Source organism: Drosophila suzukii, chromosome 3 (genome assembly GCF_043229965.1).
Source record: "Drosophila suzukii chromosome 3, CBGP_Dsuzu_IsoJpt1.0, whole genome shotgun sequence".
In the NCBI taxonomy this organism is placed as follows: Eukaryota; Metazoa; Arthropoda; class Insecta; order Diptera; family Drosophilidae; genus Drosophila; species Drosophila suzukii.
The window spans coordinates 73,025,498-73,053,374 of record NC_092082.1 but is presented as its reverse complement, the minus strand read 5'-3'; the positions used below and the strand labels follow the sequence as shown (position 1 = coordinate 73,053,374).

Here is a 27,877-nt window from a genome sequence, read left to right as displayed (position 1 = left end):
TACATAATTAAAGAATCCTAGAGGTCTTCCATTATTAAATCTTTTTTTTCGTATATTCAAAAAATAAAATACTCATATTACTAACATTTTTGCATCTCTAACAATGAGATTCATTTATTTAAAGTGAATTTGGTTTTTGTCAACTAACACGTGCCATCTGAATGGATTAATCTGCTTTCAATTCCTTTACAATGCATTGATCTCTGCTTAAAGTCTAGTATTACGATTTAAGGCACTATGCAAAGCACTACGTACAGATAATTTCGCTTGGTATCATTCAGAAAAAACAACTCTTAACAAACACTACATATAAATATGCTATATGTACAAGCTAAAAGGTGAGGGAGCGTAATGCTCCTTTGTTCCGATAACGGTGATATTGATATCCGACGATATTCGATATATGATTCTTGACTAGCACTTTTGACCGCCTCCCGACGGCGGCAATTGGTTGGGATCATAGTAGAAGACACTGGGCGTCCACGGCCTCTCAGCTCCGGCCATCAGTTCCGGATTGGCAACCGCCACCGTCTGGCAGCCGCATTCCGGGCCTTTGCCCCTACCCTCGCCGGGGAACTCCTGACCCACCGCCTGGGCACGCAGCACAATCTGGTGGGGATTGGTCACATTCACATTGGTTATTACACCCGCCTCGTGACGAAAACTGTAGAATCTATTAGTCAAATGCCCATCCACGTAGATCTGAAAAACAGGGAAGGGTTTTAAAAATATATCTTTAGATTAGTTTGACTTATTACCCACCTCGAATCCTGCTATAGCGCGGCAGTCCTCCACTTTCCATCTGACATAGAGAGCGGTGCAACCCAAACTGGTAACACACGTAATCGTAGCCGGGAAACTATCCCCCGGTCCTGCCCTATTGGTTGCATCATTTGCCCTTACGTCCTGGGTAATATACGAATAAGATTTTTAGTAAATATATGGAATTGGTACTATTGATGGGTCGCCTACCTTGGGCTTCGCCTGTTTGTTTCCCAGCACACAGTCCATGGCATGCATATCTATGATCATAGAGTCTATAAAGTATTTCTGCAAAAAGAGAATGGAATTATATTAAGATTAGAGTTACCTAAGAATGTTTAAGGATGATAATATCTATCATATCTCTGGTGTAACTTACCATTTCGCAGAGTGGATCACACATGGCCGAGCGGAGGGTTTTGGAAACCGTCTTGCACTCTTCGTCGCAGATGAGGGCGCGACAGTGGCAGCAGAGGCATCCCTGTTCAGGTGCCTCCGCCCGGCACTCCTCCTCACATTCTTCAGGGTAATCCCCGGGGCATTCAGGCTGGCACTCCTCCGGGCAGTCTTCCGGGCACTCTTCCGGGCATTGCTCGCATTCGGGCGGGCATTCTATGCACTCTTCATCTTCGCAGGAGTGCAGAGGAGTGCCACCACATATACCACAGTCCTTGAGGGCCTTTCGAAGGAGCTGCTCGCAGAGATTTCGCACATTGGGTGGAAGAGGTCCTTCGGGCAGTAGACCAGTACGCGGACCCCTTGGCACAACCGTCTCCTTCTGCGCACAGGGCTCTACATTGTAGGGATAGGCCGCCCAGTCCGTCTCCTCTTTGATCCACGGAGGACAGGACACCATGCCGGCAAAAGGACACTCAACCTGCTCGGGTTTCTCCTCCCTTACAGGGGGCACAGGGTTCGTGGGTCCCTCACAGATTTCCTTGAGTATGATGCTGGGTGTTTTTGGTTCCAGGTCGTTGCCTTCCTTTTGGGTCTCTTCCTCTAAAATTTCTTGCACTTCCTTGTTGATAAAGGCTTTAAGGGATTGGCAAAGATCTGGCTCTCCCATTGGTTGATTTTCTCCGTTACAGTCGCATTTATGATCCTCTTCTTCCTCCTCACAATCACGGAAAACATCGCCATCCAGGCCATCACCTGAGCAGGTTAAGGAATTTCCCAGGTCGTAGAACTTCTCCGAGCAAGGCTGGGTTGTTGCCATCTCCACTGGAGGCTTTTGGGGCTCTACATCAGGTGGAAAGTCCGGGTCCAGTTCAAAGGCATAGATATCAGTCTCTGGGACCTCCGGCTCTCCCGGTGGCAAGTAGCACTTGCGGAGGTATTCCTCCAGCTGATGGAAGCACTCTACTCGTCGGACCTGCCTTTTGGACACGGGCTTCTCGCCGGCTTCCTCCTCACCAGTGCGGTCATGTTGGTTCGCGCAGCACTCATCGAAGGTCAGACAGGGGGGCCTTGGCTCATCTGCCGGAGCAACTGCATCCTCCCTTTCCGATCTCAGCAATAGCGTCATTTCGCGGAACAGCTGTTGGATCAGGCAAGAGCGGGACTCCCCACACTCGCATCCGGAAGTGGTGAGCTTCTCCATCAACTGGAGAATGCGCTGTTTGCGCGTGCAACAGGCCATGCTCTTGTTTCCGCAGAGATCCTCGGGTGTCTGGAAACCCGTGCCCTCCTGGGCACTCTGCATCTCTGCCAGATCGTTCTTCAGATAGCACTGGCACTCCTTGCTCACACACGTCGACTGGGCGGGATCCTGGCCAGGAGGTTCGTCGTAATTGCATAGACAACTGCCGCCCGAGAGACTTCGGTGGGTGTGGAGACTGGTCTGGATGGGATCAGACAAGTCGGAGGACCCATCGGACTCATCACAGTCACAGAATTCTCCACTGTGGTCCTTCAGGCTTACTTTTCTCGAACGAGTAGAGGCACTGGGTTGGCACGGAGCTGACTGGCAATCCTTGAACTGGGCGAATCCAGATGGATGTTGTATCCTGGTGGAGGGACATGGCGGAATGCTGCGCTCCTCTCCACACTCTGTGCAATCCTGATGGGCAAGATTGGCCACGAAATCCTTGGCAGGCTGCTGCTCTGAACCGCACAGACAGGTGATCTTGCCCACAATCGACTGGGATCTCGTTGTAGCCGAGGTCTCATCGTCCACTCCAAAGGAGGGTTGACTACATGGGTTTCTCGCACTGGAAGCATTCGATCTGGAAGTCATGCTGCGGTAGTTGGGATGGCTCGGTGGAAGGAAAGCCATTGAGGAATCCTTGTTGGTCTGGGTGGCATTACAGGTACACGGAGGTCGTTCTTCCTTCTGGGCGGGGCATCCCTCGGTTTCTGGATCTTTCAAAGCGGACAACCAAGTTACGCCGCTCTGGTTGGGCCGACTAGATCTTTCGGGAAGACTGGCAAGACTCTTGGATCGGGAGTGCTTTGCCCTTGGTTTGCCCGGCTCCAGCAGGGGAGAGAAGGTGAAGTTGCTCTTAAAAGAGGTTTCTACTGTGGGAGCCCTACTGTGGGATGGTCCGGAAACCAGGTTGCTTTGACCCGCCCAGTAAGGTGGATTGGAGCCACAAGTGCAGGGATCAAGGAGATCCTTGGTGCAAGCTGTTAGAGCACTTTTGAACGATGTTCCTGCACTTTGTTCAGTCACCGATGTTCTAACGGAGCATGGCTTCTTCTCACTGGGTTTCTCCACTTCACATGGAAGGACTTCATCTTTGTGACAAGCACATACGTGGGCTTTGACCGGCGGTGGATCGGCGGACTTGGACCGCTTGGACTTGCAGGAGCAGGTAGGACCTTCATCCAGTTTCGATTCGGCCTTCGGTTCCGGCTGGGATTCCGGGTACTTGGGCGTGTGGTGTTTCCGCAAAAAGGAGTCCTCCGTCTGCGAAGGCTTGGCATGTGGATCCTCGCACTCGGATAACTGGGACTGCGGGGCTTTCGACGGTTTCCAGTGGTCTTTTATGTAGGATTGGTCGGTCTGTTGGTGGCGGGAGTTGGGGTCGCTGTCGGAATGTCGCTCATGCTGCATGTACATCAGAGCCGGGCATTCTGGGAATGATAAGAATGAAAGAACCGTAAGATTAAACAAAGGTTTTAAGAATTAACCAAAACGTATTTATACTGAGGGGGAAAAGAGAAAAATGAAAAATTCCCATCAAATCCTTTCTGTACCCGTTCATAACCATCTTTATCGTCAGATAAAATCCTGTTCCCTGCAAACATAACCCATCTTTTGGAATCATAACCGATATACCGAATAATTTCCGTTCACAGTGCCTCAACCGCTCAAATAAGGTTCATCTTTAACCTGAACCCATTTCTATTCAAAACAATAGTAGATTTACACTTAATAGCTAAAAACAAATATTACAACTTTAAACTTATGAAGAAAATAAAGATACTTTCAAAGATTTCTTAAAGTAAAAGAGATGAGAATTCAAGAACCTTAGATATTACTTAGGTTACAGAAAACGTTAAAGGATTTTCTCAAATTTGATCATGGATAGCTACAACGCTTACGTTATTGTTGCGGTTAAAGCTCGAAGGGATGGGGGCTCTTAACCGATACCGAACCGATGCCGAAAACCGTTTCGGCAACCGGTTCCCCGGCTAGAACACACATAACTCGATTAGATTCGATTTGATTCGATGGGCAAACACATTTTATTCGGGTGGATGGCTTATGGGTACGAGCAGTTCCTTGATCTCCGTCAGTCGGATTTCGCGGCCCCGCGTTATGTCTGGTCGGGACCACATCTCGACGTGGTACAACTCCAGGAACTTGGCCTCCGCCTTTTCGCGACACGGACAGAAGTCGAAGTAGGATGCCTGGCTGCAGACCTCGCGGTCCTCGAACTTGGTGAAGATGGTGCCTCGCTGGACGCAGCGGCAGACCTTGACATTGATGTGCTCCTGGTTTTGGACGAAAGAGCGCTTCTTCCACGGACACATGCAGCAGCCACAGTTGCCGGGACAGAACACATTGCCGTCCTCGTCCATAATGGGACTAGGATCGAAGCGGCAGGGCGAGCAGTTGGAGAACTCCTTGTTTTGGGGCAGTGCGAGGTAGTATCGCTTGCCTACCGGCTGCGGTTCCTGTGGCGGCGGTGGCACAGCCACCTGCTCCTCTTCGCTGGACTCGATCTCATCGGAATCCTCCGACTCGGTAGTGCGATACTCGGGCTCTGGTTCCGGGGCATAGATCCTCAAGTGTTCCGCCGGAGGCTTAGGCTCCTCCGGCTCCTCCTCGGGCTCCTCAATCGGCAGTGGCACTGGAATAGGAATGGGCTCCGGTTCGGGCTCAGGCACAGGCAGGCAGCAGATGGTGATCACCTCCCGTGCCTCCGGATCGTACCAGTGCCCACAGGTGGCCGGTGTGCAACGAGTGTAGTAATGTGAGGTGGAGTCCCCACAGCTGCCGATGTAGGTCGAACTGGCCGACCCTTCGGTCAGCTGCTGCGATGCACACGGGACAAACTGTTCGCTGGCGGATTTACCTGTGCTGGGCTTGGGCGTCCTTGGCGGCGGTCGCATCGCCTGGTGGGATCGGCACTGGCAGATGGACTCCTTGCGTTGCCTGGTGGCGGGCGGATGCTTCTGCTGGCAGCTGACCATCTTGTTACCCTGCGGATTGAACTCCAGCGGCATCTGGACAGTCACTGGTTTGCCGTGGAGAGGACAACCGGCTCGACCCTTCTTGGGGTCCACCAATCGAGCGGTCAGTTCCAGGGTGACGGCACAGGGTTGGTTCCAACCCCCAGCCTTGTCAAAGTTCTTGAGCAGCATCTGCGTGGCATTGGCCGCCCGTTCCAGGGCCTCCCGAATGGCCGCCGGGTCTTCCAGCTTGCAGCGACTGGTGGCACTGCGTCCCTCCTTTGGAGAGTCCTCCGCCGGCCCCTGGCAGTCGAAGAAAATGTCCTGGTCGCTGCGCGTCTGCTGAAAGTTGTCGCCCATGTAGAGCAGCCTCGTCGAGTCCATTCCGTGCGTCAGGGTGATGGTGCTCCGGCTCACGAAGCGACCATGCGAATATTCACTGGGCTCGATGCTCGGATCGGCAGGCGGATTGGTGCGTTCCTCGTCCATGACGCTCGAACTGCTAGAACTGTTTTCCCCAAATCAAGCTCTGAACTCACATTAAATTTTTAAGTGTGTGTTGCCTGCTCGATTGTGTCTAAAATATTGACTTCACACGGGAGAAAAAAGTGACAGTTGCGAATTGGTTACTGCGTAACTCCTATGATTTCACAACTATCAAAATGGGTAAGCCTCATATTTGTAGTCAATGCCACCAGACGCATTAAGCTTGTCATTTTGGTAAATTTCTATTATACCTTTTTTCGTAATTTGCCCCAGTGTACCTTTATTGTCTTGGCTGGTAATTTGCCTATATCCCGAATTTATCCTCTCAGAATAGCGATTTCTAGGCGATCGACGATAATTCTTTTACTATCAAATTTTAAAATAAACCGTTCCTTACAATTTTTATTTTTATGAATTTTAAAATAAATAATTAGATGCCTAATATTGAGCATTATTTCCGTTATTTTTGTCAAGATACATATAGTTTGGGATATTCTCCAAAATATACCCTTAAAGTCCGATTCCCGGACTCAAAGCTATGAGCCCCATTGAAAATACCAACGACTACCAAGGAAAAAAACACATATTGCCTAAACATAGTTCAATTTAGTTCTAAATCAATTTTGAGAAAAATCAATCACTTTGAGGACATTAAATGGTGGCTGCACACTATGGAATTCACGAGCGTTGACTGGGTTCCTGGCAATCCGGGCAGACGTTCTCCCTGCTGCACCATCTCACACTGGGCCTCCTATTCTTGGACTTGCTTTGCTTTCCGGGTGCACTGCAGCCGCAAAAGGTTGCCAGCGACTTCGGCTGGAAGATGTTGACCTTGACCTGGCCACTCTCCGGATTCAGTTCGATGGGCAGCTTCAGGGTCACCGGGTCGCCAATCAGCTTGCATTGCCTGTCCTTGGGACAGGGACACTTGTCGTCCGTGTGGAGACGGGCACTGACCTCCAGGGTTGCCGGATAGAAGCGGGTCATCGAGGGTCGAGTGGGCACGCAGTCGGTGCCTCCGTAGCACCTCAGGAGTCGCTGGGTAGCAGTGGCAGCACGCTCCAGAACAGCCCGAATCTGGCCGGGATCGTCGTAACGGGGAGCCTGCTTGCAGATCACCTCATCGCCACCACCCACTGACAACTCTGGGATCTCCTCGTCATCGCTCCGGCAGTCATGGAAGGTGTCCACATCCACGTCCACGTCATTTTTGGCCATCATAATGCTCAACGAATACACAATTTGGAAACGATCTGGTTCTACCGATATTACAAATGATTCTGCATAGGGAAACTAATCTCAAGGCATTCCCGATTTAGAAAATATAACTTTTATGACTTGTAGGTCAAAAGGCAATTTTGGACCTCAGCTAATGGGTTAACCTACAACCCAACGTACGTCAAATTTTAACCAAACCTTAAAGTCCATGTTTAGATCACATTGGGTACCCAAGTTAGTAATTTGATTACTCATTTTGTACACCATAGCGGGGATCTCCTTTTTATAAACCGATAAAATCTAATCTAATCCTTAATCGAATGATATATCATATGACACATCCCATGAAGACCACAAGGTAGGGAACAGTCACTCGGTAATTTACATTTATGTTTGGAGTATTTACATCGAAATGGAGATTTTAAGAGACAACTCATCTGGGGCCCCTGAACAACATGGAGTTGCTGCGCTCCACGGGAATGTAGACAGTGCAGCAGAACTCCGATTCCATCTTCTGGTTGTGATAGAGTACCAGGCGGGCATGGATGCGCTGCTCGATCTGATCCAGGAGCTCCGAGGAGGCGGGCTTTAGGGCACTCTTCAGACTCTGAACACAGCCAAGAGCCGCTACGAATCCCTCGTAACTCTCCAGCGACTCTTGGTGGTTTTTCTCCGTCCACATGTCCTGCATAAACTCGAGGTGCTCCCGGAAATCTTCCCCATCCTCCCACAAATGGAGCAGGCGGGTTCGGAAGGCGGACACATCGAAGTACCCGTCCACTGCACCCTGGAGGAGATCTACAAAGCACCTAGTTCTCAGGGGCATTAGCAGCAGTCGCTGCTCGACACCCACATCCGCCTGAGTCCCGCACTCCACCGTTTCCGGTTGCACCTGGACTTCCTGTTCACTGCAAATGGGAGTGGCCTGAACCTCTTCTTCGAGACACTTGAGCTCATCTGTTTGCACGAAAGACACGCTGGCCAGTGATTCCCAATCAAGATTAACCACTTCGGCGTGCAGGGAGTACAGTGAAACCCCAGATCTGGTGGAGTGAGCCGTGTGCACCGACAACACCGAGTGAAAACTGTTACAGGAGAGACTCTGCTGGAGCTGGAAGCCCATAGATCGACTTCGCATGCGGGCACGATATATCCTCCTGAAGAGGAAACGCCGTAACATGGATCGCTGGCGACGTTGTGGGTTAGGTTGCTCCTCCTTCGAATCCTTGCCCCGCTTTTTGTTTTTCTTCCCGGGCTTCGGCTTCGGCTCAGGCTCTTGCTCCTCAGAAAGCTTCCGCATGGAAGAGGGCACCTCACTGATTTTATTTTCTTGGTCTTCTGCGACTTTTGGTGTAGTTTGTTGCTTAAGATTGGTCCGGCTATCGGCTCCTCCTTGGGATCTTCTGGATTTTTGTACTGATCTGCCCACCTTAAAGCCCCTTGGCCTGGATGAGGATGCCTGGACACTTAGGTAACTAGTGCTAGTGGGATCACTGACTTGACTTTCCTGACTTTCTAGAGTTTCCTGTATAACCTGACCTTCTTGACACTCCCGACTTTCTTGATTTCCCTGACTCTCCAGACTGGTCACAGTGGACAGTCCTGCCCCGCTTATTCTAGTGGATGAGCCATCCTGGGCGGTGACCCAGCTGGCATCCTCTGACTTGACCGGCTTGCTCTTGGGTAGACTCACCTCGGACGGACTCTGCGAGAGGAGGGTGTCCGCCAGATGCTTCACGCTGCAGGCGATCGCTTGGAAGTCCTTGTGGAGGGGAAGATCAAAGTCGCGACCCTGTTATAGAGAAGGGAATAAGGGATTATGGATTCATTGTAAAGAAATGTAGTAACAACCCACCTCTAGATCGAGTAGAGCCACGCCCAGACCCTGGCTGGCGGTCTGTAGATCCGGCACCTCGGTCTTTTTGGCCCGCTTGGCAGGACTATCGTAGAGTTCGTCGGCCAGGCTGTAGCCCTCGGGCATCACGCCCAGTTTTCGCTCCATCAGCTGGCACTGCTCGTCCTTGGTGCGCAGCTCATCCTCCAGGCAGCGCGCCCGCTCCTCCGACTCCTTCATCTGGCCCTCCATCTGGCGGATCTTGTTCTCCAGCGTGCCCACCTCCTCCTTCAGCTCGCTGTTGGTCACCTCGATGTGTAGGTACTCCTTCTTGATATCGAAGATCTGGGTGCGCAGTGCATCCGTCTCCTGCCTCAGCTGATCCTCGGTGTTCTGCTGCATCTTCTTGGCGAAGCTCAGGTCGTCCATCAGGGCCTGGCTCCTTCGTCGTTCCGTCTCCAGGGCCTCCGTGAGGGGCATCTTGTGCTCCGCTTCCATCTCCATCTTTGCCATCACGCTCTCCATGCTGCACTGCAGCGTCTGATTCTCGGTGAGCAGGTCGCGGTGCTCCTTGGTCATGCGCACCAGGCAGGTCTTCAGCGCCTGCTCACCCTCTTCCAGCTGCTGGATCTTCTCGGTGGCCGCCCGGGAGTCATCCCGCAGGCAGTCCTGCAGCTGGGTGATCTTCTGCTTGAGGCTGGCCTCCTTGGCTCGGTAGGCCTCCTCGCGCTCCTTGTACTGCTGCTCCAGATCCACCCAATGGGAGTCGGCCGTCTCCATGGCCTCGTAGTGCCGGGCATTCAGTTCTTTGAGTTGGTTGCGTAGGCTCTTGACCTCCTCCTTGAGGTAAACAATCTCGCGACCCTCGCCGGGATCAGCATATCCCATCTGGCCCAAACCAAAGTCCGCTGTTTGCAATTTGGCACTGGAGTTGAGGCTTCCTTGGGCTGTGGAAGTGTAGCCCGAGGAGAGACGTGGACTGCCCTCTGGGGAGGAGACATTGTTGCCCATTTTGGCCAGGGATAAAAGACGACAAATGAGCAGCAAGGGCAGCGATCTCCGCAGATCCTGCAACTCCTTTCTGGCCTGCTTCCTTTCCGCTTGCAGATGCTCCAACTGAGTCTCGGCTGCCGCAAGATCCTCCCGCAGGATGAGCACCTCTGCCCTGCAATCCTGATACTTGGCGCCCAGTGCCTCCTTGCCGAACTCCAATTCCACGTTGCGCTGGCGAAGGATCTCCAGTTCCACCTCGTTGCGCTGCAGATGGAGTCGCGTGTCGTTCTCCGCCTCCTCGAACTCGCACTTGGCCTCCTCCAACAGGGCGTTCTGTTCGGTCAGGTGCTCCACCCGGTCGGCTAGCTCCTTGAGATCCTTCTCCAGCTGCAGCTCCCGCTGCAATCTCTGGGCCAAGTGCCGCGCCTGGGCGTCACCACTGCTCTCGTAGATCAGGAGCTTGCCCTCCAGCTGCTCCAATCTCTCCTGGTAGTACTGCAGGTGGGTATGGCTAATCCCACTGGATGGCAGATCGCACTCCACGAACACTCCGCTCTCGCTGAGGCTGCTGCTCTGCCAAGAGCTCACCTGGCTGCAGTGCCTCTTGCTGGGCGTGGGCGGGGCGGTGGGCGTGGCACAGTTGCTATACGGCTGAACAGTGGCTACGATCCTGTGATTGTGATTGTGACTCTGACTATGACTTTGGGTTGGGTTGTGCCTCCGGTGGGTTTCCGTCCGGTTCTGTTTTTGGGCGAAAATAAAACAAAACTTGAATTTTTGCGATTTCTAAGTCCGAAATTTTCATAAGTATGGCTAAAACGAGTGAAGCTAATGAAAATAACTGGGTTATCAATAAGTATATGGATTGTATGTATATGTTTGCAAAACACGCAGTAAAGTTGTCTACGATTAACTGACAAACATAAATGGGCTAGCTAGGCTCCAAATTTATGATCTTTATTTGAGTTACATTTTGTGCCATCTTAGATACAGATACAATACCCAGAAAACACCCAAAAACTGGTATTACCCAAAATAGTTTTCCTGTCCATATATTTTTGTAAAAATTTATTCAACTTATTACCTTGGGTTCATTTTAGGTAATCTTTCCTAAAATATAAAGGCAGCTATTAGGTAATAGATCATACATTTTAGGTAATTCAAGTTTTCTTAGTGTAAGATTAGAACTTATACTTATTAGCAAACAATATTTAGTGCCTGCTGTATGTCCTATTTATTATTTCAATATTTAAAATGTAATTTTTTTAATATATCTGTAAATACTGTGGCTTTACACACCTGATCGCCTGGCACCATGGCATCCAGGTCCAGTTGCTGGACGCACTGCAGCAATTGTTGTAGGCAGCGCTTGTCCCGATCCTCCAGCTGCTGGGCGGACTGCTCCAGCAGATCCTGCAGACTCTGGCAGTGGCCCTCGCAGGTGCTCTCCATCTGGATCGGATCAAGGATAATTTAATTAGTTATGTTCTTCACGTTAACAGTTACTTAGGCAAATTAGCACTGGCTTAATGCTCCACTGCCGCCACTGACACACTCTCATGTGCAAACCGATCTACGACTAATTTCACTTTGCTGGCTGCGCGAATAATTACTTTTGGTTATTGCAATTAGGCGAGCGAATTGGATTTTCAAGCTGAACGACTTCACCGCCGCTGGCTGCCAGCTGAAACTGTTCGGCTCTAGAAATTAAACGTACCGAAACTGAAAAACAGCAGAAGAGATTGACGGATGGGGGGCATCGAACTGAAGATACCTCATAAGAAACTAAAAAGATATATTTCTAGCGAAGGAAAAAATTTATTGAAATCTATTCTTCACTACTAAAAGACTATATAATCTCAAAGAATAATACATTTTTAACTATTTGTGGACTTGATATAATCACGAAATGTAATATATTAAAAAATCATCATCTTTGTTTACTTGGTTTGTTTCGTCTACAACACAGGAGTTTCAAACATACATGGCTGCAGAAAGAAGATCTTTTCTGTTATTTAGGAACTTAAAATATTTAACAACTCCTGTATTTTCTCGGTCACCCAATATACCTTCAATTGTTCCACTTAATGGGTGCACCACTAAGGTGTGGGGCCAACAAAGCCTTTTGCTGGATTTGGTTGTCTATGAGTAACGACAAAACACTCATAAGTATAACAAGATACGTAGATGGCGTCCACTTAGGGCACTACCCTTATAAGCAGCGTTTTAAGCGCTTGCCTCTGATTTGGCTAAAACAACTCTTAGGCCAAATCATCTACATGGCCAAGAAGCAATCGTGGTAAAATTGTAGGCGGTGATCACAGTTCGACATACACAGATGACACAAAGTCTCGGTGCAGACTCACTGACAATTGGAAAGTGTAACCACAGATTTCAATTCCTGAATATTTTATAACACTGCCTAATGAGTAAGCCACCATTTGTGGCTGCTCCAGTGAAACAATTTCAATTGGAAAATAAAAAGATTGTTGTTGCCGTTAAACCAAAACAATTTCCGTACTGGCTTAGATGCCAAACAAAACTGAGAGACTTCAGCACACTGCGTTGGCCAACTAGCGCTAACTTGGCTCTGAGCGCAGTCGAATGAATGGCTCAATTCATTTTCATTCATAAACAAACGCCAAGTGAGTCACTCGCTCGAGTGGTTTTACAAACTGGCTTTCGAGTGATTCGCGGTCTGGGGTGCCATTGCCTTACCTTATCGCTATCATCTTCCAGCTCGAGTATGCGAAACTCGAGGAGTTCATTCTGCTCCCTCAGCTCGCTGGCCTCGTCCTCGAAGCTGGCCTGCTTCTCCTCCAGCTCCTGGATCCGCTTCATCAGCTCCCCGATCTGGGCCTGCTTCTTTCCACTGGCCATCGCCGCCTTTTCCGCGGCATCTAGTTCCTGTTTCATCAGCTGCACCTCCGTTTGCAGGCGCTCGTTCTCCTTCTGGTACATTTCCGCTTCCTTTTGCAGCTTGTCCAGATCCTGCAGCTGCAAGTAAGAAACGGGGGTGTATTCAGTCACCACTCAAGGGAAACCATTCTAAAATCGATGGGAAATCATCCAGAAAACCCTCTTATGTTCTGGGAAATAACCTATTCATGCGGAGATATTTTTACAACCACCTGTTTGTTTGTCTAGTATTTATTTCTCTTTCTCAAGGAAATCGACGAAACATTTTTAATTGGATTTACTTTAGTGCGATGTCAAACTATATCATGTTTAAAAGATAAAAATCATTTAACATTTTTTAATATAGTAGTATATGCATGTTATTTTTATTCGATTTAAAAGACTGATAAATCAACCTAATACTTAAAAATCTGGCTGTGTCGATTTAACATAAATTATAAATATATTTAATGTTTTATTTAATTTTTAATATCGTTAATCAAGTGGATGAAGAAACATCTTGAAATGTCAAAAAGAACTCTCTACATAAACTTACTAATTCTAAATACAAATTTAAACATTTAAAGGAAAAACTCAAGTACTATCAAATTACAAAAATCAATTCTATTATTTTATGTCTTTCTTCTATTGAAAATTAAAAACATCATAGCATGGCATGAATAATTCTCCAAGAAACTAATTAACGGCTTCTATAAATCGACCTTACTATGCAATACTTAAGATGTCTTATTTCTTTTGAAAATAATCCTATACCAAAGAAATATAAAGGAAAATTCAAAAGCTATCAAGTAGAAAACAAAAGTCTATTAACTGAGATGTACTGATTTTGAGTTTCTAGATATAATAAATCACAATCCATGAACTATCATTAATCATTAGACTTAAAGCTAACTTCTCATGCCTAAATTGGCTTTGTGTTATTGGCAATCTTCCAAACTTTAAGCTAGTCTACCTGCTAGTGGGGACCGGGTACTTACAGTCTGCCAAATCACGCCGCTGTCGGATCCGCTGGAGGGCGGCTGCGGGCTGATGGAGGGCGGGGCCGAGGACAGAGCCGAATCCGTGTCCGAATTGGGGTCCTTGGGAAGACCATAGAGAGAGGGGGATTGGATAAATACCAGAGTTCGACGAATTTCTAAGCCGTGACTCACCTTCGACTTGGCTGCTGCCGGATGGCTGCCGAGCAGCGTCGTCATCCAAGTGGTGGCCCTCATCTCGTCGGGGGCCCTCATGCGAGTAGGAGCATCATCCAATCCATTCGACTGGCTGCTCTTCATTGTTGTGCGCATCTCGAGCGCTGATTTATGTGCATTTTTCGTATTGTTGATTAGCTCAATGTTCTTGAGTTGGGTTATCTGGGGATTTAATGGGGAAACGGGGGGGAAAAATTAGAAAATGTCGTGCCATAGTTACATTTATTCCAGCACTCTCTATCACTCGCGTTTGCCCACGTTTTCTTCGGGCGACCTGGCCCAGAATGGACAAAGCAATTAACAAAAGAATCTGTTTTTTATCTGTTCTTCGTGTGTATACTATTTATAAAGAGGGGGGCCGGGGCCCCCAGAACACGGAGAACTGAAAAGAACGCTCCGCTTTGCGGTGTGCTCTTTACATGTGTGTTAACAGTTATGACTTGATTTCTTGCCACAGACACACACTTTTCGCTAAAAAGCGCCAAATCATTATTATGGACAGGTACAGGTTGCTTTTGATCCGGACAATGGGTACCAGTGGGTCCCAAATGCCAAGAAGTGGGTTCAATGACACGGCCGAAAGATCAAAACGAGGTAGGAAAAGGTGCGTTTTATTGTCGGATTAGCTGGGCCAAGGCACCAGCCGTCGATCCTGGTCGTGAATCACGAAACTCCACGCACAATTGAATGTGCATTTCAAAAGTTTCGCCTTATCGCCGGGACCCATCACGATTTTCATGGACACGATGCCATCCATCTGCCCTGTCAGCTAATTAGCCTCTAACTTGAAGCTTGAAACTCGAAAACCAGCTATCCGAAAACCGAACCCAGTTCGAAACGCCAAATCACTTTCCAATCAAGCAACGCCCAGTTATGTTTTACTTTCATGTCAATCTCATGTTTTATATAACACCCATAATAGCAGTGTTATTATACGCATAATGCAGCATTATGCTAATTTGTGGGCCTCGTTGGACATGTGTGTTTGGGGCCGGAGGAGAAATCATTAATCAATTGTGAAACGAGGTATGTATATGGACGGTACGTACACCCAAAAGGTTTCCAGAGAGCCCAGTGCTCGCAGTGCAATGACCAACCGTACATCGCTTCATTTCACAACTGACCGCACTGGGAAAAATAATTAATTGAGCTGGGGAGAATAAATGCACTTAAAATTCAACTGAGCTGCTATCCTATGATATCTCAAACATTGAGATACATACTTTAACAATGTACATGCAAATATATGGTATTGCATGGATGATTTTATTGTTTATATTAACAATCTGAGGGTTACTATTTACATTGGACAGTAAAACCATAGAAAGCGTTATGCTTGCTTTACCTCAAACTTTTAATTAAAATGTTAAAACTGTATACATGATACTTAAATAATTTTATGAGTTCAAACTTGATATGCTAAAATATAAACTAAAGTTTGGGTATGATTTATATTTAAAAAATAACTATTTTATCTCAGTGCAGATATACGTTTATGAGAGTCCAGGGTCTGGGCCCGAAATGGAGTTGCTTTTGCTGAAGTATTGCTGCTGGCGTTGGTGTCGCATGCCTGCACGTCTTCGATTGAAATTATCGGCTGTCGTGGAGAGAGGGGCCCGAGATCGCCGACCGATACCCAGACTGAGCTAACCGTTATGGTAATTTCTTGGATCGATTCCAAAAGAACTTTTTGCATAACGGCCGGTTAACGAACTCGATCAACGTGCTCGGGGCGATTAAGCAAGTGGCCACCATTAACATTACCAGTCCCAGTTTCAATACCCATTCCCCCAAACCACTCATCTCGCCTCCCTCGATTCCATTCGGGGGGGACTTTTTGATGGCTCTATCTCTATTGATGCCATATGCAGATTGCGCTAAATGCAGCGTCGACGTTGCGAGACGGAGATGCGCCATCGGGTCGATTTCAAACGCTCGATGGATTGTTTGTAAATCTGTCGGCAGACCCAACCTGCTGAGCCATATACGATGCGGAGATACCCAGAAACGGAGATACTCAGATACTTGGATAGCGAGATACCCAGAGACTCGGATGCACATGGGTGTGTTTATGTCTCGCTGTCGGTTTGTTTGCACAAGCCGCGGGCCAAGTGATTGTGATTGTGTGAAATGATTTTCCTTTCTGCAGACAGGTTTCACTTCGATCGGTGCAACTGCCACTGCCACTGCAGCGATCCGACGTTCCGGGTTCGACTCCCCCGGTCCGTGGACGATTACGTGTAGCAGCAGCCATCAAAAGGCATCGCCGGTGCCTTACAAACAGACGGGGTCGATCTAATAGCACTCTAGGTGGTTTTCCCGGAAATAAGTGACCTGGATTTGGAATCAATCTAACATATTGACAACACCAAACAGTTGCACTTTGTTTTCTGATCTCTCTATTAAAATCCACTACCTTAAAGATATCTTTTCCATCATATTTTGTCTCTTTATTTATATTGGATTTTTAAAATATGAGAATTGTATTCTCAATTCGGAAAGGTCTCCATCAGTAGTTTAAAACATTAGTTTATAGTATTTCAAGACATTTAAGAGATAATGTATTAAGTTGTTATTTACTCTATCCTATCTAATTAAGCAGAAACGTACTAGATTACTATCATTTAATAATACATAACAGTTCCCGAACCTCCAATATTATTTAATAATTCTCAGAGCTATTATGTTGACCCCAACTGTAGGTAGCAACTAGTAGGTATATATTTTGTCTTATATTTGCATTTGGCATTGTAATTCAGGTTTGAGTCTGCACAAAGGCACTGCTTTGATTTGATCTTGCGAAAGCGAAAGTTTATATGCGCTAATGAATTATATTGTATTGCAGATGGTATGTGGTACCTGGGATGTGGGGTATGGTATCAGGAGGGCCAGTCAAGCGCGGATGGGATAAGCTAATTGAACTAATGAATGGACTTGCCAGGGCCCTGTTGACATATATGCATTGCGCCTGTTAATTTGCATCGATATCGCCCAACGAACCCATGGATTAACCGGGGAGTCCAACTGTGGCGATTCCGATTTCAGATGCCGAAGTCCAAGTCAAAGCCTTTCCCTTTCGATCTGAGATACCACAAAGAGGTAATTATTCATCCGTCGCGGCCTCAGCTGTTTTTGATGATGGCCTCTTTTGTGCTCAAAAATTTGCAAAATTTTATAGAGCCCGTGTAGCAGAAATGTCAGGCAGCTCAGACTTTTGATATCGCCGATTGATAGTTAATCATCCGAGATGATCTTTTAATGGTTTAATGGTTTTTGAAAGTGGATTAAATTGAGGCCGATAAGCTCCAGTTTTCGTTTTCCAAGCAGTTCATAACGCATTATATTATATTAATTTAATAAGTGTGTTTATCGATTGGTGCCAGCTTTCGAAATAACATGTATACAAAGTTGCGAGTTTTAAAAGCGATTTGCTTTACCGACAAAAATCAATTACAAATTTATAAAATATATTAAATTGATTTTTATTTCTTGGTATGTTGTAAAAATGTAAAGTGATTACTAAAATCTAAAATAATGTTCTATTGAAATGGTATTTGAACTGATATTTTAGGTTTGGAAAACCGGAAACACCAATTTGAGCAGTGAATAATGTCTTACTAGATTTCTTTCCCTTTTTCAAAATGGAACATCTTCGCCTTGTGAATTCTTGAGTTATAATGTATAAATTAGGCGCCATTCTGACACTTTTATATGCTAAACCCCCGCCATTCCATTCCCATAAATCAGATTTCCCATCGCCGCCGCACAATAAGCTAATTGTCTATGGGGTACGCGTCGTATGAGCAATACTTGTGAAGTGAGTAACAAGTGCTACCCGAAATAGGAATCACTTAATGGCTTATACTCACTTTATACATATAATTATATTTGCTCTGGCTTTGGCAGTGGTCAATTACCTTGACATCCCTCCGGTTGTAGTAGTAATCCATTGTCAGGCGTATTTATGCATTATTCCCACATATGAAGGTGTGGATTTCGTTTGACAAAAACAATTAACCGCAATTTTCAAGTTTTAGTTTCTTCTTTGATGGCAAAATGGCAAATAGTTTTCACCGTGGTAATTTCACTAAAACATCGAAATTTATAGACACATTCGGGCAAACGATTCGCGATTTGCATATGGTTCACATTTCCATTTCACACACCCCTTTTTTTCACTCCCAAGTCGTTTATTTGTTGTTGTTTTTGTTGTCTGCACACTTTTTGTGTTGTGATTACTTTGCATATTGGTAGCGTCCGCAGTCTTGGCGTCTTGTTTTAGCAACATCATCATCACAATCATCATTACCTTGCCATCGCCTCGCTTTTACTGTCGTTTGGCTATGGCGTTGGGAAGATGGGGATGACTAAATTTTTGCAGGCAGCAGCGGCATAGTCATACCCATACCAATACCCATGGCAACATATCGTATTTAAAATAGCGTTAACATTTTAAAAGCTTTTCACTGACCCCAATTGGTGGTGTGCACACACACTCCCCACAACCACACACTTTTTCCTTAAAGACTCTTGACTCTTAGGGGAGAGTGGTGGTTAGTACACAGGCGAAAACATCAATCACTGAGCTGAAATGGTCAGCCAACATCAAATAAGAATAAAACATATTTCTTGCTTCGAAAACATGTGACTGAAGAAAAGCTATTTTATTAAAAGGGCGAAATTATCATAATGATATGACAGCTTGTTCTTGGGCCTTATGAGTAGGCAATTCTTTAAGCTTTCAGTTTTAATTAAAAGAAAGTATCAAGTAATGGTATTGAATTTAATTTTTTCGTTTTGCATATTATTACTATTTTAATGATGTTTGTTTTAACAGAGCTTAGTCTCTCATATTATTTAATTTCTTTTATTTATTTGTACTAAAGTGGCAAATAAACTTAAAAATTTGTTACTGTGCTTACACTTTTGGGGATATTTAATATGTTTGCAAATAAAAAACACATATTTGGTATGACTAATTATTTCCGAAGTTTGCGACCATCTAACAAGGCGTTAAATTAACAAAAAATTTTATTGGTCAGTTATTTGTTCGCACATATTTTACGAGTTTTACGGGTTGTTACCCCTGTAACACTTTTTTCCAAGTGCACTTATTGATGCCGACGCTTATTTCTTGTTGCTGGATGACATCGTTGCCCGATTGCCAATGATGTTGCTGCTGCACTTTGCTATGCAAATGATTGCTAGAAACTGGCGCACTGGCCGACATCCGATCGTGGATTAAAGAGATCGCCCAGATGCGATTCGATCCACACCCAACCCATCCGATCTGATCCAGCTGTCACGGCCCAATGATCTCGAGATCTTGGATCTTCGTAACAAATTCTCGACTACTTTGGCTGGGATATAAACAATTACGAGCAGGCGCGATTAATGAACTGTAAAATCGAATTCGATCACTGGAACGTAACGAAGCTATATGGCCACAAATCACGAAATGGAGGTACGAAAGGGGTGTGAAAGGCAATTAATTTCGATCATTTTTGGCATATTTCACTAAACTATAGTGCGAAGTCGGTGAAATTATGGGTTCGTGTGCGTTAAACAATGGCAAAGAGAAAGACAAACTGTGAATAGGTTTTCCTCTATTCAAAAGTAACGATTGTTTGGGTTTTTGGTTGGTATCTGATGGTGTGTGTATCCATCAATGTGTGGCATTTGGTTCCTACATTTTTGGCATAGAAAATCAGACAATGCACTTCGCTACACTTTTCATTAGGCGGCTCTTTTCAATAGGCCGCCGATTCTGGGCCGCGAATTTCACCTGATTATGCACTTGGTATGGTATCCATTTGATTTGTGCACTTCACTGGGTGTAGTATCTGTTATGGGACTTTATACATCGGATTGAAACCGAGACTCAGACACCTGCGACACCTGCGACCGCTGCGAACTTAAAAACCGAACTGAACGGCCATTCATGCGAGCGGTAAACTCTCGAGCGGCGGGAGAGAAAGTGAGTGAGTGAGTGAGTGGTGCGAAAAACCGGCTTGGAATCGACCGCTCTACTCTCTCTCTCTCTCTCACTCGCTCTCGCCAGCGATCCACTTGCAACACTTGCGCTGCTGCAACTGCAACGCTGCAACTGCCGCAGCAGGTTTTTTCATTACTTTTTTCCCCGATTTTTCTTTTTTTTTTCTGCCCACCGCTTATCGACGCGGCGATTGTTGTCTTTGCCATTCTCATAACTAACGCAAAATTATATCATAGATCATGCCAATAGTGCATAACCACAGGTAGAGATACAGATGCAGATGCAGATGCAGATACAGATACTTCAGCTGTAGCTTCACATATATAGTAGATATGTATACACACTCTGGGATCCCGAGATACAGATACTGTATCTGGCCGAGCTCTTAACTTTTAACCCGCCTCCCAGACAAGTTCAAGTGCTGGCCCCCCTTCTACCAAAAAGTTAAAAAAGCCAAAGAAATAAAACAGAAACACAGACTCACCTCAGGTGTAACTTGAGCCTGGCGTATGGGATTTTGCTCGACTGCCATATCTGTATCTGGTTCGGTTTTAGCTTTTGTTTCTCCCGTTGGCTTCGTAGTGGGTTTCTTTGGCTTTTGGCTCGTTTCGTTGGGGTTCGTTTTGGGTTTCGTCGTCGCTGGCACTTTGGCTTCACTCTGCCTCTTCTGCTTCTTGGGACTCTGCAGTGCCAGCAAGTCCTTCCTCAGCAGTCCTATATTACGTTCTTTGGTCTTTATTTCCTCTAGCTGCAATAAAAGATATATTTAGGATCAAGAAATGCCTAAGACGGCGCAATAAATGACTTAAGTCCCCTTTGGGGTGTCTCATTTCAGTAATGTTTAAACCTTTAACCCAGGGTGTATATGTATACCTCATGTTGGACTATTGCACTAATGTTTATATTTTCAAGCGAAATTTGTTTGTTTGTTTAAACGTTAAACAATAAGGTGTTGTATACCTCATCTTAGACTAAACAACTTATTGTGTGTGTTTTTATGAGGAATTTATATAACGGTTTTACCATATCAGGTTCTCCTTTAAATCAATTGAATATGGTGTAAGTATTTTAGGGAACCTCTTTTTCCGTATGATTATGAAATATATATGATCAGTCAATCCAAACGTTATAAGCTATGTAAAATGACCTGTTTTCTTGCTGTGTGCAAATTCAAAATGCATGTATGAATTTCAATGGTCGTATGAAAAGTTGCCCGTCCGCTTCTGAACCGCCGGGTTTCGTTCCGTACCGCTCAGCCCCCCTTCCCCCTTCCCCTTCACCATCTCCCTTTCGGCCAACTTTTGGTGACCCGTTAGCAGCCGCTACACGCACAACTTACCAAACGTGTTATTTCAATTTTGGCTGATTTCTGTATGTGAGTCAATCGGTTTTCGTACGCGTTCTTCAATTGCCGCATATCGGCAGCCTTGAGTCTATCAGCCTGCCCCATAATCTGCAAGAAACGGTCGAATCATATACTACATATGCGTGCTGGCAACTTTGGAACTGGGGACTCCAAGCAGCGGGAGAGGCCAGAAGCAAGTTAATCCATGCTGTTAGTTTGCACTTTGCGATTAGGTCGCACATCCATTAACCAAACGAGACACAAAAACACACAAAACTGCTACAAAAATGCCACAAAAAGAACGGGTAAGGAAAGTTCTTAGCTCAGTCGAAGAATCGCATACCCTTTATAAGGTGCGCATGTAAAAACAGAAGGGAATAATTAAATTTGAATATGGAGAACACCCAAAGACTTTCACTTTGTAGGTGGTTAACCTTTTTTAAAATTCAACGCATATTCTAGACCATTAGAGAGTGTTTAAAATGTAAATTTGAAATGTTATATACAGAGATTACACTAATTTTAAGCAGATTCGTAGAAACAGACTCGATTATTTGTTAAAAACATTATTTGGTAAATTAGATAAGCAACATTTTTGTTTATTAAACTACATTTAATAACAAACTGAAACCACTGACTAAAACCATAAGGTCCTTCAAAGGATATATAAAGTGCAGAAGATATGGCACAATATTTGCTTAACGTCCTTTTGCGATATGGCAAGCATTAACGAAATTGCTATATCGAAATTGGCTCTGGGTATAAAAACAAAGGTGCCATCGTTCTGGACAAACAGTTGACATTGCAATGTCCATCCAGTGGTTAAGAAATCTCCTGCTTCTCATAATCCTGGCCCACCTGGCTGGGGCAGGTGAGAATCGTATTCCGGTGAACATGAAGAAGAGTTCCCACTTGATGGTCAAGATGAGTGAAATCCTCTGCATAGCGAAGGTCAAAGTGATCTTCGTGTACTTCGAGAACCAAACATCTCACGAGCACACCGGTCAGATTCTGCGAGAGGTGACCAAGTGCGACATATCCTACATATCCCTGAGGTATGATATAAACTTCCTTGAAATCCATATAAAGTCCATATACGATTGGTACATTAGAAACACTTAGTTTCAAGAAATATTATTATATTTCAGAAATCAAAATGGACCCCTGGAGGCGGTCAAGGATGATGGGATACTCATGTACATGGTGATGATTATAACGAACATATCGCAACCATTGGAACTCTCGCTCATTCGCAAGAAATCGGCCGCCAAGCATCGATCGCATGTTTTCCTCTTGGTAAGAGATGCCGACACCGTTTCCGATGCCTGGATGCGGGCCAGTTTCCGGCAATTCTGGAAGATTTGGCTCTTAAATATAGTGATCCTCTACTGGCGAGATAATCGATTGTATGCCTACCGGTACAACCCCTTTACGGACAACTATTTGATACCGGTGGACAACAATGCAAATGGAGTCCCCACTCTGGAACAGCTCTTTCCCAAGACCATACCCAATATGCAGAGAAAACCGCTGAGGATGTGCATCTACAAGGATGATGTGAGAGCTATCTTCTGGAAGCAGGGAATTATTATTGGTACGGATGGCCTGCTGGCAGGGTATGTGGCTGAGAGATTAAACGCCACCATGATGATAACCCGTCCGCACTCCTACAATAACCACAATCTCAGTTCGGACATATGTTTCTTTGAGGTGGCCAGGGAATATGTGGATGTGGCTATGAATATTCGCTTCCTGGCTCCGGATACCTTCAAGAAGCAGGCGGAGAGTACGGTTTCCCATATGCGCGATGATCTCTGTGTGATTGTTCCGAAGGCCAAGACGGCACCCACTTTCTGGAATATATTTCGATCATTCGGCACATCGGTTTGGGCCCTGATTCTGGCCTCTGTTCTGGTGGGAAATATTTTCTGCTACATTTTGAAGGCCGGAGTGGGTGGTGCTCCCATGCAACTTTTCGCCGGAGCCCTAACTATGCCCATGAACAACATTCCGCGGAACCACTCGCTTCGATTGTTTCTGATCTTCTGGCTTTACTTTGGACTGCTCATCTGCTCGGCCTTCAGGGGAAATCTAACCAGCATGATGGTGTTCCAACCTTATCTCCCGGATATAAACCACTTGGGAGGCTTGGCCAGGTCCCACTATCGCATTCTCATTCGCCCGAGGCACTTGAAACACATCCAGCACTTTCTGACCCTGGGACATAAGTACGAGGCTAGGATTCGGGAGCAAATGCTGGAAGTTCCGGACGCCCAGATGTATGAAATGATGAAGAACAATGATATCAGGTGGGTGAAGTCATTTTAGAAAGAGACCTATAACATAGTTCTGATATATTCCCCAGATACGCCTATTTGGAGAAGTACCACATCGCTCGTTTCCAGGTGAACAATCGGGTGCATATGCACCTGGGCCGGCCCTTTTTCCACCTGATGAACAGCTGCCTAGTTCCCTTCCACGCCGTTTACATCGTTCCCTACGGATCGCCCTACCTGGGCTTCCTGGACTCGCTGATCCGGAGTTCGCATGAGTTTGGATTCGAGCGATATTGGGATCGCATCATGAACTCCGCCTTCATAAAATCGGGAGTGAAAGTGGTCAACCGGCGGCGGGGCAGCAGCAGTGACGATCCCGTGGTCCTCAAACTGCAGCATTTCCACGCCGTATTCGCACTCTGGGTGGTGGGGATCGGTCTGGCATGCATCGTGCTGGTCTGGGAGCACTTGACCCACAACTACAACTTGGCGGTAACAAAGCGGCGGCACTAATTGTCGCATGCAACATGCAACATGTGATGATTGCGATGATGGATGTGGCAGGCACTTACCTGGGTCTTCTCCTCCTTGCTTCGATTCGCTTCCTTCAGCACGGCGATCTCGTTAGTCAGTCTTTGGATTTCATAGTTGATGAGGCCATCGGCGGTCACATGGGTGCCGACCGATTCTGGGCCCGATTCGGTGGCCTTCTTTATCCCATTGCTCTTCTTGGCAATGTCCAGCGTTTGCTGCAGCTTCTTCACTTCGCTCTTCCACCGACGACTATCTGCGTCGTTTTGAGCCCTGGTGGGGAGAAAGGCGATGAGTTCAAAGTTTTAAAAAAATTACACCCAGAAATACCAAGATCATAAATTAACAATATTGCATAAAATTTAAGAAATTAACTATTCCCTATTTTTTTTACTTAAGTAATGCAATGCTGTACCATCGATATAATTTTAGAGAACATCAATAAAGATATAATAACCTCCTGTGAATCTGCGTATGTGCTTTGTAAAGTGTAAAGTCAGAAATCAGATGTTTCCCCGAATTGACAAACGTCACAATCTGTAAATTAGTCTTTGTGTGGCTGCACATATAGGTTTATTTATATTTGCACTCATTCTTATATACATTTGCTGGTTGACAGATTAAATTTCTTAGTTTACTGATTGTCGATCGAGACTTAAATCAAGGGTCATTGAAAGTCGCAATGTGCTCATATACAAGAATTTAAATAAAGTATATTAAAATTAAGGTAATACGTTATAAACTTAAAAATTTAAGGAGATTAAAGCTATTAGAATATGATGTTTAGATATTACGGACTTCATTTCATTAATTAATGCATTTTCCATCTTTTTAAATCTTAGTAAATACTATAAAACTCACCTTAGGGCCCTCACTGCTCCTCGTTCTGTGATCAGACTGGACTTTAGTTCATTCACCTCCAGACGAAGTTGCTCTGTGAGGGCGTTTAGCTTTTGGATGGTGTCCAGATTCTCCTGCAGCTTTCTCTTTATCCTCTGCGGAGGTGCTGCTATCACATTTGTGGTCGTCACACCACCAATTATTACGGGTCGTTCCCGCTCTTTTTCAATCTTTCCCATTTGCTTGGATGATCCTGTAGATGGGCCCCTTTCGGCCTCAAAGGATTCCGTATCCTTGGGTCGCAACTTCCCGCGACAGTGCAGCTGGATACCCTCGATGCGGGTTCGCTTCTCCTGATTCACCGTATCCCCCACGGAAGTCAGGGAGGTGCTCAGCTTTTTCTTTCGCTTCAATTTGTTCTTGGCCAGCGTGTGCCAGTCCTCGATTTCGTGCTTTTCCGTGTGGAAGCCCTCTCTGAGTTTGGAGCCCGGATCCGTCCTGCGAACCACAGTCCCATTGTGGGGCGCCAGGATATTGGCGGTCCTGCTCCCATTGCATCCCTTGCTAGAGGTCGTTTTGGTTTGGTTTTCAGCCATTTTTATGTAACTTCAGTATATAAAAATGTTGCCGTCGTTTTTTTGGGTTTCTGCTTATTCAAGTACTGCATATGCGGTGCACTCCGACCCTGCCGAAAGTCCCTGCTATACTTCACCTGGTCATCGTTGGATTCTCCTCAATCTGTAATTACAAATTTTGGTATTCGAAATCAATGCAGAATATTTTATGTTTTATATATATAAAAAATAATTATAATCGGTTTGTTTCTAAACGGATAACTCATTTTTGAATAAACTATTGCACTTAGAAGTCTTTATGAATAATTAAAAGGTACATTATCATAGTAAATACGTAGTTATCATAGTAAATACGTAGTTCAACCACAGAAATTGTTTCTGAATTTATAAATTTCCTTATTTTTTACGAATATAAATAATTTTTAAACATTTTTTCAGAAAGGAGGTTACATATTTCATCTGAAGTGCAAAGATTCCCCTTTGTCTGGCTGCATTTCAATGGCTTCTGTTTAGCCGTTGACTTCTCAACGCTTTTCTTCGCTGCCCTGAACTAATCAACAAGTATCCCCCATTATTGATTTCCACGGAAAAGCTTTTTCTTTCATTTCGCCACAACGGGTAGGGCCACACATGAATGAAAAAAGAAACATATAGGCACCCTGGGACTGGGAAACAGTTTACAACGCGAATTGCGTTGGGTTTACCAAATAAACTGGTCCCGAATGGCCTTTCCTAATGACGTCATGTGGCGCGCCTTTTGGAATAGAACCAGAATACATGTGTTCTTTTCTGTTTCCCCTCTGGGGGCTCTTTACACGCAATAAAACCGTTTTTCATTACTTTTTTGTTTTCTAGAGCAGAATTCTTTGCATTGCTCCCACATCCGCCCCATAGATTATAACAAAGCAACAATGTATATATACTGTATGAGGTGCACACACGATTGGGGCCCTCAGTTCATAAAATGCTCTCCGAGAGTTCTGCCCGATCATCTTTATCAAGGCCGCGATCTATATATGTAGAGCGACATATGTGTGTACTTAGCAACCTTCTGGCGCTTAATTGGAATTTGATTTGTTTTTCCAGCACGATCCATTAAGTGTTAGGAGGGAGGGACTTAAGTGGATGATCCCCAAGTTTATTGTTGTAAAGAAACGGTATTTTTAGAAGATCCATGCATTTTACTTTCAAGATTTATGTGGGACTTCAATCCATTAATAAGAAATCTTTACCATAGACAGATGTTCAACAAAATTGAAAATTTGTAAATGCATGTATCTAATAACTATCCTAAAACATGTTACAATTTCAACAGTGGTTGTTAAATGGTAATGATGTTTAGTTTGTGGTGTAGGTTTACAATATCATGTTTACTTTTAACCCCTCTTTCACACTTTAAGGCTGGGAATGATAATGGCTCTCTTGTTGCATTTAATTTAATTAAATTAAAAACCGCTGACCCAGTCAACTCGTTAATAAAGTGTTTTTGGGGCGACATACACGCCATGGTGACATCACAGCCTCGATGTGACCGGCTTGGATGGGATTGGTTTTGTTCGAGCGAAGCCACCCACTCGGTTTCCATCTACATCGTACACATGGGCAGATGAAAGTCTCTTTTTTGCTCTCTAAGTATGTATACTTTCAGACATGTATCATTTTGAAAATATTGCCAAACGATGAGTCGGTCAGTCGTCGAGAGTACAGTCTTCTCCGCTGATTCACTGAAGATCACGTATACGCACCATTAGCTTCTGAAATCCTTGGGCGTCGTAGACCAAAGTTTGGCGTGCCTCAAACTTTTGTATATTCACTCACTCACTCACTCAATCGCTCAACGATGTTGTAATGTAAACAGTTTATTTACTGCCTGTTTACCACTGTTTCTTACAGTGTAATGACGTCAATACGTTAATTTATAATAGACTTTTTTCGCGCACAGACCAAGTAAAATATTGTCGGTATGTGGAGCAGTTCTTCGACAATTGCTTGGCCAAATTTCCTATATTTCTTTTAAATAATTCACAGAGTTCGTTACACACAGGAAGTTCGCAATATTTCCAAGTAGTTACACAAGTTCGTCGGTATATAAGTGAGTTATGTTCGGTTCGTTGGGGAGTATCTTAATTAGTTGCAATCAATTTAAATTTTAAATTAAAAGAAGTGTTCTATACTAGGTGAAATTTCGTTTGCTCGGCGATAGCAGAGATCTTTCGTTTCGGCCGGACACCGATTGACTAACTCGGCCTCTCAAGCTTTCGCAAGCTCTTTCACATTTGCCTCCATTTCC

The 27,877-nt window shown here is 45.3% G+C and overlaps 4 protein-coding genes and 1 long non-coding RNA gene across 8 annotated transcripts; 2 read left to right on the top strand and 3 right to left on the bottom strand.

The window, feature by feature from the left end:
• Positions 1–81: 81 nt before the first annotated feature.
• On the bottom strand, positions 82–5,900 carry LOC108018532 (uncharacterized). Its single transcript, XM_065866066.2, has 5 exons — positions 5,286–5,900; positions 1,142–3,837; positions 973–1,050; positions 763–906; positions 82–702 (listed from the first exon to the last, which is right to left on the bottom strand). The coding sequence occupies exons 1-5, from the start codon at positions 5,869–5,871 to the stop codon at positions 415–417; spliced, it is 3,792 nt and encodes a 1,263-aa protein (XP_065722138.2). The 5' UTR covers positions 5,872–5,900; the 3' UTR covers positions 82–414.
• Positions 3,626–27,832, bottom strand: Pif1A (PFTAIRE-interacting factor 1A). Of its 4 annotated transcripts, XM_065866065.2 has the most exons (12): positions 27,333–27,829; positions 25,034–25,750; positions 24,214–24,445; positions 21,360–21,473; positions 20,505–20,768; positions 13,984–14,187; positions 13,810–13,911; positions 12,632–12,910; positions 11,213–11,365; positions 8,942–10,654; positions 8,780–8,878; positions 3,626–3,837 (listed from the first exon to the last, which is right to left on the bottom strand). In XM_065866065.2, exons 2-12 carry the CDS (start codon positions 25,606–25,608, stop codon positions 3,823–3,825), a joined length of 3,750 nt encoding a protein of 1,249 aa, XP_065722137.2. In that variant the 5' UTR covers positions 25,609–25,750; positions 27,333–27,829; the 3' UTR covers positions 3,626–3,822. The 4 variants fall into 4 exon arrangements, with proteins under 4 accessions (XP_065722137.2, XP_036673126.3, XP_065722135.2 ...); XM_036817231.3 differs by lacking the exon at positions 3,626–3,837 and having other exon boundaries at positions 7,505–8,878; positions 27,333–27,832; XM_065866063.2 differs by lacking the exons at positions 3,626–3,837; positions 21,360–21,473 and having other exon boundaries at positions 7,505–8,878; positions 27,333–27,832.
• On the bottom strand, positions 6,446–7,276 carry LOC108018541 (uncharacterized). Its single transcript, XM_017086095.4, has one exon. The coding sequence runs from the start codon at positions 7,087–7,089 to the stop codon at positions 6,547–6,549; it is 543 nt and encodes a 180-aa protein (XP_016941584.4). The 5' UTR covers positions 7,090–7,276; the 3' UTR covers positions 6,446–6,546.
• On the top strand, positions 14,907–16,310 carry LOC139352977 (uncharacterized). The gene is made up of 3 exons (XR_011604045.1): positions 14,907–15,051; positions 15,506–16,088; positions 16,175–16,310. It is a non-coding gene; the product is annotated as an uncharacterized lncRNA (long non-coding RNA).
• On the top strand, positions 21,991–24,434 carry Ir85a (Ionotropic receptor 85a). Its single transcript, XM_017086099.4, has 3 exons — positions 21,991–22,420; positions 22,514–23,674; positions 23,731–24,434. Exons 1-3 carry the CDS (start codon positions 22,173–22,175, stop codon positions 24,152–24,154), a joined length of 1,833 nt encoding a protein of 610 aa, XP_016941588.4. The 5' UTR covers positions 21,991–22,172; the 3' UTR covers positions 24,155–24,434.
• Positions 27,833–27,877: the final 45 nt, after the last annotated feature.